Here is a 12,258-nt window from a genome sequence, read left to right on the forward strand (position 1 = left end):
GTTTAGTCCATGGCTCGAGTGCGGATGGTCCAAAGAAGGTGCCGACGATGGTGGCTTGGATTGAAATTACCTAGATCGTCGTCGGTGAAAAGCTAGGGTTTTCGACCCTAACTTTTATCATGGTTGGGGAAGATGGCGTTGGGGTCGTTGCTAGTGGCTGGATAGCCGCCAGTGGAAAGCTAGGATTTTTGGCCCTATTGTTTCATTGTGTGCGGGAAAGATGATCTCAACCCTTGCGCTAGCAACATCTCCAACACGACAGCGACGGTAGTAAGTGTCTACCAATGCAGTGGGGAGAGGGCTCCATGGAGATCGAATCTCGTCCCCTCCCTCATGGCTTGGATCATTCACGCTGTGAGGGTCGATTTCGGCCATGATCGACGGCGCAGGTTAGCCGTGCTGGGCTAGGATAACGGTCGTCAAGGCTTGGATCGCCTTGATCCTTTTGAAGCCCTCCTTTGATGATTCTCCCAACGAGTCCACAAATTCTATCAATGTCTCCGCCCACGCTGGTGGCTTGTCCCCAGCAACTACCGGTGGTGGTGCCGGGGAAACCCCCACAAGAACGGAGATGAGTTCCTGATCTTCTATGGTTGCTCCTTGTTCGTCTTGAATTGCGTGTTAACCATCGTCCGAGGTACGTTTGCTCTGATACCAACCGGCTTGACCTAATTCGAATAAGTTTCTGGACAGAAATTTGTACGAAACTTACAGAGAGTTTGAGGTAGATTTGGTCGTTGGATCGATATGGAATTTTGATAGGTTGTAGCCCTAAAAGCGATCTTTCTAATAATCTAATTTCGCGCAGATCGAATGGCTAGCTTAGAAGATATCTTCAAAAAAGTGGATGAAGGTCGGAGGTTCAACTTTGATACCAATGTTACAAACCAGATCTAGACAAATTCGGATGTAAGAAAATTATGAAAACTTAGGTGATGGTAGCCTCGTGAGTTAGGATTCTAATGGTTCTAGTTTTACATCAATTGGACATCTAGATGATAAGATATAATTAAAGTAATGGAGCAAGATTAAAACGAGGTAGAACAGTAAATATCTGACTTTGCGGCAGTCACCGGTGGGTCGCAAACAGCCAAGGGTCGTGATGGATGTTGGCCATAAAGTAGTGTGGCTGCTGGAGGAAGGTAGTGGCTAGGGTTTAAGTGTTTGTAAGGATTTTACAATTACGATTTATTTTTATGAAGATAAAGACGATTTAACAACTACGATAAAAATAGTAAATGCGATAATAAAAAAATAGCTAAATAATTAATTCGCAATACTTAAATGCTTAGATTAATAAACAAAAAAGCCCACCCCTCATATAGAGGTCGGATATAATGAGTCTTATTCGGATTTAGCTCCAAAGACTTATATGGCTTGAACTAGGATTTGCCTTAGTGGCTTACATGACTTAATTAAATTTGCTTTAGTGGCTTACATAACTTACTCGAATTTGTCTTAATGGCTTATATGACTTAATTAGACTTGCCTTAATGACTTTCATAAGTATGAATTAATTAAAAGATAAATAAGCTCGATTTATTGTCCTGATCGCATCAGACTCAGTTCATATCACCGCCAAATAAACTCGGTAAAGTGTAAGAGTAAGTGGAGAGTGTGTGTGAAAGATAGGAAGTAAAAAACTAAAGACTTGAAAATAAAGCAGTTGATGACATTAATTATTAATGTTTCCTAAGTTATATTTTAGATTCGACCTGAATCTTAAAAAAATTAATTTCAATCGATATTATTGTTTTTAGTCGATATGGTTAAAACTAGCTGAAACCGGCTGATACTGGCCAAAAATCAGATCGTAACTGGTTTGATTAGGATTAGTTGTGGCCGATCTTGTTCTGGATCGACCAATCCGACTCAAGATCGACCGATTTAGGATCCATGATATAAAGTGAGCAGGTACTCAAAGAGAGAAAATGTATGATCTTAGAGGAAGATGAGTGAAACAAGGTGAAGAAGGAAGATGACAACCCTAGATGCCAAGGAAGGAGTAATGGAGAGTTGGGGTTGTAGGTTCGTCGGTATGTAAGGGGACGGAATTGTTGACTTACATTTTCTTCAGCAAATTAATTCTCCCTCTTTCTAGGTTGTTGGTTATTTAATAAAGGTTTGTGGCTCCTAGTTTAGTCCGGAAAAGGTTAAGGTTTGCTTTATGACTATGACACCTATTTGATCCTAAGCAAGTGACTCGCTATAGTATATATATAAGTGGCTGCTATCAAACATGTAGATGGCCCTATTTCTTTCTACGAATAGGGTGGTTGCTATTTTTTATTGGTTATTGTTTAACATAATATATGGGTATAGTGAAGTTATCCAAGTAAAGTAGCAAATTCAACCATAAACCAAGTTAACCGAAATTTGAAGTCAAAAGCTTATATGACAGATCTGATTATTGAAGTAGTAGGTCTATTTTGTGATGGAAATGCTTGTGTTAGGCATGGCAGACCCCTTAATGTAGTTTGTGGATCAAGTGGTTGAGAGAGGTCCTCTTTTCCCAATTAATCTGTGGTTTCCCAATTATATAACTACCTCAACCTAGCACCCCAAAAGAGTTGATCCTTGATGGGATTTATCACATCCAATTCTTTCATCTTAACTATTCTGGCTAGGAACTCCTGCTTTTAGAACTAAGCTACTATTTGTCTTGCCAGCTTTAAAGCCTGTAACAGCCATATGATCAGATTTGCTTTTTGGTTCCTACATTTAGTTTCTACCTGTATCATGAATTCCAAGCAGAAATTAGAATACTGTTTACTTCAAACATAGATGCTCTCTTGGAGAAGCCCTTTTCTTTTTACTCTCTAAATGCATCAAATTTACTTGATAAAGGTCAAAGTGCTTGGTTTGTTAGCTATTGATAAATTGAGGAAATAGACCGCCATGAAACTGTTTTTTATTCCCCATTGTAAACTGATTGCTGGTGGTTTCTGATTATGCAATTGACCACTTGTAGTTTTTGTTTCTGATAGTTTCTCTTTTAAGAATACTGATATGCAAATTGTATTATTTCATGACAGGCTTGTATTGGTGCAAAGGTGATTGCGAGTGAATCCTTATCAGCAATTAGGAAGGATGTTCTGTCAAAATGTTACGGTGAGTAGAACGTTACATGCTTCCAAGTATATATAGGTCCTGTAACCCAGCTACTCGTTTCATTGCTAAATCTTTTTTGGGATCTCATGCAAATCAGATGCAGAAGGTTTCCCCTGCTTAAATGTATCGAGACTGCTGTATAGTTTCGTACTTAAGATTTTATTTACTACTGCAATTGTTCACTTCTCATGCAGGTGGGGATATATCAAGGAAAAAGAAGTTGCTAAAGAAGCAGGTGACTTTTTAACTGACACTTTCATCTTGTCTTGTTAAATATGTCCTTGCCTCCTTGCAGTTGTAATTTTTCAATTTTGGACATTTTATATGCTTTCTTGCTTGTCATCATCTCTGAGTTGTCTTTTTTCTACTATTACTAATTATGTAATGCATTTCTGGGTTATTCAATTATCTGCTGTAATCATTAGTTATCAAGTACATGAATCAAGCTCAGAAGGGCCCGCCATAGTGGGAAATCTGAGAGAGACTGGAGTGGGTAGTCCTTGGTTTGAGATCTTACAGATCTTACAGAAGGGCCTGCATGACATATAGAAGAGTGGCCCTGCGTCGGGCTTGCCAATCAATCACAGACCTTAACCCAAAAAGGGTTAGAGAAAGATGGGCTTGACGCAATTGGGCCCAATAAGATTGAACTCTAAAACATATGGGGAGTTGAGAACCTGAAGCAACAGCAACAGTTTCATGATCTGCTAGCATTAAATGCCAACAGCTAAAAGGATCTCGGTCAACATGGCTGTCAGTAAAGGGGGAGGCTAACTAATCATGGTTTGGGTGATCTTTGAAATGTTGCATGCGAGATCTTACAGATCTTGTTACCCTTCTAGTTTTACCTCAACTCAATGATTGGGTTCACCACTCTGGATCCAAAGTTGCTTCCTAGACAGGCTCAGCGGTCAAGAATACATGGTTTGATTAGATGATTCTGATGTCACAGACCCAACAATCTCCACCTTGATTACAAAGTCATCAATCCACCATCTTCGTGTCATCTCAAGGTTTATATTCCTCTATCAAGTAGATCCTTGTGTTGCTCTTGTAGCATAGATAGATCATGAACCTTAAACCTCCAAAGCTCAAACATTCTCTTCCCATCAAATTTCTCCACTTCAGCCCATAATGAGACATTTCGTCAAACATCTTGCACTCATGTCGTGAAACTCTGATACGATGAAGGGAAAACTGGCATCCTCAAATCCGAAAACAAGTGTAAAATTTCAAGGTTTTCCTACACTCAAAATTGCATGACTACAAATGGAAGCAAGATCAAAGATAATAACCTCACAACAAGGCACCCAAACAAACTTAATGCTTATAGCTGATAACTTTCATCTTAAAAAATAAAGAAACAAACTTACAATACAAGCTTACAAGAGTGGTAAGAGGTAATTGAAGATCACCCACCTTCTATCTAACAAAACCCCAAGATTGGATCTTTTTCCCTTCTCTTCCTTTCCAAGATGACACCAATGAAAAAGATGACTTAGAGGTTGTCATACTAAAGTCTTCTTGCACACTATAGCTTATTTAGTTACATGACTTTACAAGACCATTAAATAAAAAATACAAGCTATTCCCAAAGTGCTCCTAATAATTAATGACAACTATCAAATTGATTGTGGTAGTAATATACTAATTAGATAAGAGAAATAGCATGAGAAGCAAGTGAAGCACTAATTTTGAAGACTCATTAGTGCAAATTTTCAAGTAAATAAATCGAGCATTCTTTGAAGTTCTTCAATCTTGGCCTTCAGAAGAGCTTTAGTAAAGATATTGCCAGGTTCTCTCGAGAGCGCACATCCATTAGCTCCATGTCTTTTTGAAGCATTTTCTTTTCTTTCATATGAAGTGCTCCACTTTAATGTGTTTTGTTCTTACTTGAAAAATTGGGTTTGTCACCAATTTAATTGCATTTTGGTTTGACAACTAACCTTCATTAGATAGTCAATCTCCTTCTGAACATCACTAACTAAAGTTTGCAACCATACACATTTTTCTTATGCTAAAAGAGTCACTGCTTTATACTCTCTTTCCGTGCTAAAGAGCGCCATGGTATGCAAACATAAATATTTCCTCTCATGCAAGCATGACTAACCTAACCTAGAAATATAACCCAATGTCGACTTCCTCTCCTCAAGATCACCGACCCAATCTGTATCAGTGAAACCTACAAGCGTACAACTTGTGTTCTTCTTGTAAAGTAAACTAATGTTAAGAGTGAAATTGACAAACCTAAGAATTCTCCTGGCGTCATCCAAATTAAGCTTTCTAGGTGTTTGCATATACTGGCTCACTATTCCAACCAAAAATGCAATATATGTCTCTATAATTGTAAGATACAATAAGTTATCTACAAGTGTCTGAAAAAGTCCTAGATCTTCAAGAATCTTGCCATCGCTTTTTTTCAGTTTGACATTCACATTCATGAGAGTAGAATATAATTTACTTCCTTGTAGATCAAACTTCTCAATAAGCTTTTATGCATAGTGCTTTTGAGAAATAAAAATATTATTAAAACCTTTATCTCCAATGCAAGAAAATGATGGCTTCCTAAGTTCTTCATTTCAAATTGGATAGAAAGGTCCACACAAAGCTTATTAATCTCTTTAATCATTTTTAACAATCATGTCATCCACATAAAGTAAAATAATAACATACATATACCACCACGATTTTTCACAGACATGCTTGGATCAGAATTTGAAACATAAAAGTCACAAAATAAAAGAATCAAGCAATTTTATCGTACCAAACTCTAGGTGCTTGCTTGAGCCTATATATCTTCTTCTGCAATTTGGACGTATAATTTGGAGAAGTCTTCGAAATAGGATCCATAGTCAGTCTACCTCACCACACAAGAAGGAATTCTTGACATCAAGTTGTCAGATCTTCCATCCTAAGCTAGTTACCAATAAGATGAAACCGAACATATGTCATCTTGGCCACCGGATTAAAAGTGTTACATTGTTGTGCGAACCCACGAGCCACCACCCTTGCAACCTATAATTTGTATCTTTTACATCCGCAAAGGATGTGTTTCAAGGGTGACTGGTTAAAGAACTATGTGATTTTATTTTACTTTTCTTATCTTGTTGGGGCAAAGGCAATGCTAGAAAGGAGGATGCCTTCCCTCATAAGGGCAGTATAAAGTCAGTTATGCCTATATGTGGGTTTTCTTCAATATTAGAAGTAGTCATCAATTAAAGGAAACCCTTATAAATCATGTTGTGTGGAAATCTGTGTGCGTATTAAGGGTTTAGTTTCTTATGGATGAGTCATGCATCTATAATGTTTTTGATGTTCTTCCACAAGGAATAAATATGACCACTTTACCAATGCATTAATGGTTCCTTTGTTTTCCTGCATATTTGATTTAGTCAGTAAATCATCCTTTTTCTGAGTAAAAATATACAGTGCATTAAACAGTCACATGTATTCATAAAACACCTAATTCATGCTGAGTACCCCTTCACAAAAGTAGATGCATACACAAAATGATACACTTAAAAAAATCGATAAATACATATTAAGGATCTAAGATTATGCAATGTGTTGTCTCTTGATAGTTATCCCAGTGGTTGAGACACCCAGTTCACACTGAGGTTGTGAGTTTGTTTCCTCAATTTATGGTTCAATTGAGATGCCATAAATTCCCATTATCTCTCAAAAAAAAAATTCTATTTTTCAAATTAGCAAATCTCCCTCATGTTTCTTGTTTCAAAAATTTGCTCTCTGCCATGTATTGTCAAGGTTGCTAAGCTGTCTAGACTGGAAAGCTGATGTCTTGAGATATATGAATATGACAGTACTTTGATGAACTAACACTGACCCTTTTCATTATTATCAGGCTGAAGGAAAGAAAAGGATGAAGGCAATTGGCAAGGTTGAAGTACCACAGGAGGCTTTCATGGCTGTCTTGAGACTCGAGAAGGAGGTTTTATAATATATTTTGCTCATCTAACAGCAGTTGAAAGACCTTAAATCCAGATTATGACCTCTGCTTAACATGGAAGCTTAATTTTAATCAGAGACGAAAAAATGGAAGCATATTTCCAATTCCATGCATTTATGATACTCCTTGGTCCTTATAGATTGAACAGATGGGAATATGAGCCTGGAGCAATCAGTGCACTGATTCTTCAATATTTGTGATCAGTCACTAATGTCTTGCATGATAGATGCCTACAAAATCGGGAGGTAGGCACATTGATGGTTCTGGACCTGCAATGTTGAAAGGATCTATAAAGTCTGTATCGTCTGTATCACTCCCTGTACATTATTGATACAAAATGTGTAGCTCAAGAAGGAATGACTTCAATAGTTTTGTTCCCAAATAGTTATTGTATGTCATATCCTCTTCTTTAGATAATTTAGTGGAATATTTCATTTTCTCAATGTAATTTTAGCAGTAAAAAGTACTATGAAACATAAAAATTGACAATAACTTTTGCCTGCTTATCAAGTTAAATTTATTATTGAAATAATATGTCAGCATATTAAATTCTATAATTTTTTTTGAGAAGATTTTTATAAGCCAGAATAATTTATGTGTTTGACTCACTATCCATTTTAGTTTTCCATTACAGCTTTATCTATTTCTGTTGTGAATTACCGTAATGCCCTTATACTTAAAGTGGACTAAATCATCATATGCGACGTTAAATGTTGTTTTTATTTTTTATTTTTCTAGTTTTATAATTTTCTCGGATAGTAGGACTTCCATGTCCTCCAGAGATGTGATAATTATATCATGAATTCAGGGGCGGGGTGGTGTTGGCAGTAAATGAAATAATCGGTTGTTTCTCTCTCCCAAAAAATTCACCATATTATGATCATAAGCATGTGTAAACTTTTGTCGATAGGAGTAGGGATAGATGCCCTTCATTTAGGTAGGCTATTCGGAGAAGATGGTCATGAATAAATCTGTCGTCTTGAGTATAGTATGGTGAGCATATCTAATGATGTTTCTTTCTGTCGTTAGACATTTGTCACCCAAGAGAGATTGGATGTCCTGAAGCTCCTTTGTAATTGTTGCTTCTGACGTTGCCCGCCGTGGTAGCCGGAAAAGAGAGTGAGGTTCTCTTCAGTTCAATCTCTGACATAATAGTGTCAGGCTCCCTGTGATTCATGTGGACCGATGGGAAAAGTGTGGCAAATGAGATGTCCGAAAAGCCCACGTATCCATCAATGGATCTATCCATTCCCCATTCTGTGCATTATATTTAAAGGGTAATTCTATTTTCACCTTCTCTTAATTATCACTCTTTTTTATACCTACCTTCTTTCACTTATATAGAATATGAGTCGAATAAGTATAACTATTCTAATTTTTAATACAAAAGGAAAAGAGTTAATACTACTATAAGCTTTCTAAAATTTAGTTCAATACTAGTATAAGAATTAATAATTATATTTTATATGATATAAAGTTAATATTAAAGTATTGAAGAATAATGATATTGTATTCGAAATTTGTGATGTTTTATTCCAAATGATGAAAATACATTTAAGTATATGTTAAAGTAATAGTAGTAAATGATTTTTTTGAAATAATATTAATTTTTTGTTATAAAATACGAGCTTATAATGCTTAATATATCTGCATTAAAAATAAATATGGACTTATAAATGCATAGTAGTGCATGACAATGTATTGGCTATACAGTAGCGTTTTAGTGTGTGGTAATGTGTTAAAGTGCATAACAATGCAGAGATTATATAGTGCATGGCAATGCATTATAGTACATGACAATGTAGTGACTATGTAGTGCATGGCAATGCATTGCAGTGCATGACAATGCAGTGGCAATGCAGTGTAGTGCATGGCAATGCGCTATAGTGTGTGGCAGTATAGATATCTAAACTATAGTTGAGGTGATGTGTAATCAAGTGATGTCTAATCTAAGAGCAATATTGTAATTGTGGGTTATTATTAAATAATTTGCTAAAAATTATATGAGATAAAATGAGAGATAATGATAAATTATTATATTAGAATAAGCTAAGATGTTGTTTAGTTATTACACTATAATAAGGAGGCTTATTCTAGAATAAGCTTATTCTTATTCCACAAATGGATGAGTAAATAATAACCCATTAACGAAAGGAGTCAAATGAGGTATTTTTAATAGTTCGATGGTTATTATGTACTACGAAAATATTTAGATAGTTATTGTGAAAAAGGGTGATAGTTCAAGAGGTTAAAAGAGAATTATCCTTATAATTAACTCCAATTTGAAACAAAGCCTTTATCTTCAGAATACTTTTCCAAGCAAAAGAGTAAGGAAAAAGATGCATTTCTTGCAAAGAGTTTCTTTTGCGATAGTATGATGGTAGTATGGGATCTTTCAGGGTAACATGCTATCATCTTTAAACAGTTTAATTTCCATCACCACTTTGCTAGTAGTATAATATTTTGATTTTTAAAATTTAAGACTCCCAATACTGTCAGCTTTGCTATTGCATATTTTCTCTCAGTTAACTAAATATTAGAATCCTTTGGTCTCCTTTTTTCTTTGTCATAGAAAGGCTCTTCAAATGGAGTCAATTTGCGTAGTTAATAGTCTAACGGGTATCTAAAAAATCAAAGCAAAGTAGGACCATAATGTTGAAAGAACTAAATTTTACAAAATTAGCCTACCTTCAATTGAGAGAGATTTTGTTGTCTAGCTCTTAAATCCCTAGTCGAACTTGTTGATGACAAGATACAAATTCATTGAAAATAAAACACCAATTCTGAGCGATAACCTGAGATATCTTATGAAAAAAAATTTAGCTAGTCATCAAAGTATCTCCGTCCATCTTGTCATGTCACTCCTCACTATATCCATAACACATGATTTTGACAAATTTATCTTTAGCACTAAAAAAAGGAGGATTACATTTTTAAGGTTGGTGGCTGAAGCAACTCAACATCACTCCGTTACTGTTTTTGTCAATTGCAACGAAGAGTTTTGTAACATACTCTTTCTTTTTTACCTCTATAATAAAAACAGCTAAAAAACCTTATCTTCAAACCTTCATGCTACCATGCTTTTTTTCACATAGAGTGTACAATAATAGTGGATCAACATAAAATATACTTTTGTTATGAAGGTAGAAGTACTCATCTTTTACACATTAGAAATACTTTCATCATGCTAGAAGTGAAGGCAAAATTTAATAAAAGAGCAGCTACATATCTCTTTCCGTTGAAATAAGTTGATTCATAGTTATTAATTATGAAATTTGTAGTTAGTAACTATGGACTTTATAGTAATTAATTATGAAATCCATATGTATTAACTATAAGAATCTATTATTGGTCACTATATATAGATTTGAGCTCAAATGAAAATCAATTATACTATCTATAGTTTGTGTTTGGAGTTATTATCACTCTAGAATCTCTAGTTAACCCTAGGAATTTATAGGTAGTAACTATGAAATCTATTGTTATTTATTATGAAAGTCATAGTTAGTAACTATAAACTCTATAGTTATTAATTATGGAATTCATAGGTATTCAATGAAATTTCTTGTATTATCTATAACAGAGTATATTTAGAATAATTATCTCTAGAATCTAGTTAGTATATTAAGAAATCATAATTATTAACTATAGGATCCATAGTTATTTACTATTGAACTCGACATTAATATATACAAAATCTGAAGATACAAACGATCAAAACCATTTAATATGTATGAAATATGTTATTGGTTACTATATTAAACATTGAGTTTAATAAAATATGTTATATTATATATAACATAGTATATTTTGAGTTCTTATTTATGAAATCCCAAGTTAGTATCTTAGGAATTCCTAAATAATAACTAGAAAATATAAAATTATTAATTACAAAATACATAATTAGTAGCTACTGAATATCTATCCTAATTATTTCACCACTATCTCTAATTAGTCTCTTAATGTATTAATTACTATCATAATTTCGTATTTGAATGTAGAATTTGGTAGTTAAACTAGGAATTATACGTTTCCTTGAAATATAGATTTTTAATCTAAGGAAACTGTAAATATAGAAATTCTAATCCTTAAGAAAGGTTTGCATCTCCTTCATTGGTCCTCTCAACAGGTCTACTGACTATCAATGCGTTTGCCTATGCGAGTGATCCGTAGTCGGTGGTTGCCGATGGTGGAGGTGGCATTGAAGAAACTGTCACAATAACGGAGAGGAGTTCCTAGTCCTCCATAGTTGCTCCTTTCTTAATCTCGTGTTAACTATCAGTCGGGAAATATTGCTCTCATAACATATTACGAATTAAATCTAGATCGATCCGGACGTAAAAAAAATTATGAGAAATGTTCTGGTAGTAGCCTCACGAGTTATGAATCTAATCACTTTTGTTTTAGTTAAATCCAAGATCTAGATTTAAAGTTACAAATAAAAGAGTGAAAGAAGATCAAATCGGTAAATATCCGATGTTGTGGCAGTTGTTGGAGGGTGGCAAATGGCCAAGGGTGGTGGTGGACGGCCGTATAGTAGAGTGGCTCATGGTGGAAGAGGGTGGCTAGAGTTTGGATGCTTGAAGGTAGATTTAAGGTTATAATCTACCTATAGATAAAAAATGATCTAACGATTCTAATAAAAGATAAAGGTGATAAAAATAAATTTGCTAAACTCAAGATTAATTCAACGATTATAATTAACTTATGATTGCTCCTATTTATAGGAGTAAAGTCCTAGCATATTTGATCTACATGTGATTATCCACTATATTTGAATTGAAAAAAAATAAATAAATCTTACTAACTTGACTCGACTAACTTGACTAACTTAACGCATGTGGTCGGATTGTAGCAGACCAATTCAAAAACGATCAATCAATTCCACTAAGCAACAGAAATAAAACTTACTTACAATCTCTTCCAGCAGTCCAATGTCTAAGTGTTTAAGTAACATCTTAAACATAAAGCTATCCAAATAAATACTCTTGTGAAGCTGAAGGTTTTTTTTTGGTAAGCATCCGACCTATGAATCAACTCATAATCCTCATGTCATTACGGTAGATGTCAAGGTAGACAACTCAATTCGGCTCATCAGGTGCTTAATGACATAAATATATAGAATGCTCTCCTCACACTTGATTAAAAATGAGCTCTTCGAGGGAAACCAAATACTCTCT

The 12,258-nt window shown here is 34.8% G+C and overlaps 1 protein-coding gene across 1 annotated transcript in view; it reads left to right on the top strand.

The window, feature by feature from the left end:
• LOC140773597 (translation factor GUF1 homolog, chloroplastic) overlaps positions 1-7,526 on the top strand; it is a 47,604-nt gene extending 40,078 nt beyond the window's left edge. The window contains exons 20-22 of the mRNA XM_073116231.1: positions 3,036-3,111; positions 3,306-3,346; positions 6,974-7,526. Of these exons, the coding sequence (XP_072972332.1) occupies positions 3,036-3,111; positions 3,306-3,346; positions 6,974-7,069 (213 nt within the window). The 3' untranslated portion in view covers positions 7,070-7,526. The remainder of the gene's footprint in view (positions 1-3,035; positions 3,112-3,305; positions 3,347-6,973) is intronic.
• The last annotated feature ends 4,732 nt before the right edge of the window (positions 7,527-12,258 follow it).

The sequence above is a fragment of the Typha angustifolia genome, chromosome 13 (genome assembly GCF_048772165.1).
Source record: "Typha angustifolia cultivar Huaian chromosome 13, ASM4877216v1, whole genome shotgun sequence".
NCBI lineage: Eukaryota > Viridiplantae > Streptophyta > Magnoliopsida > Poales > Typhaceae > Typha > Typha angustifolia.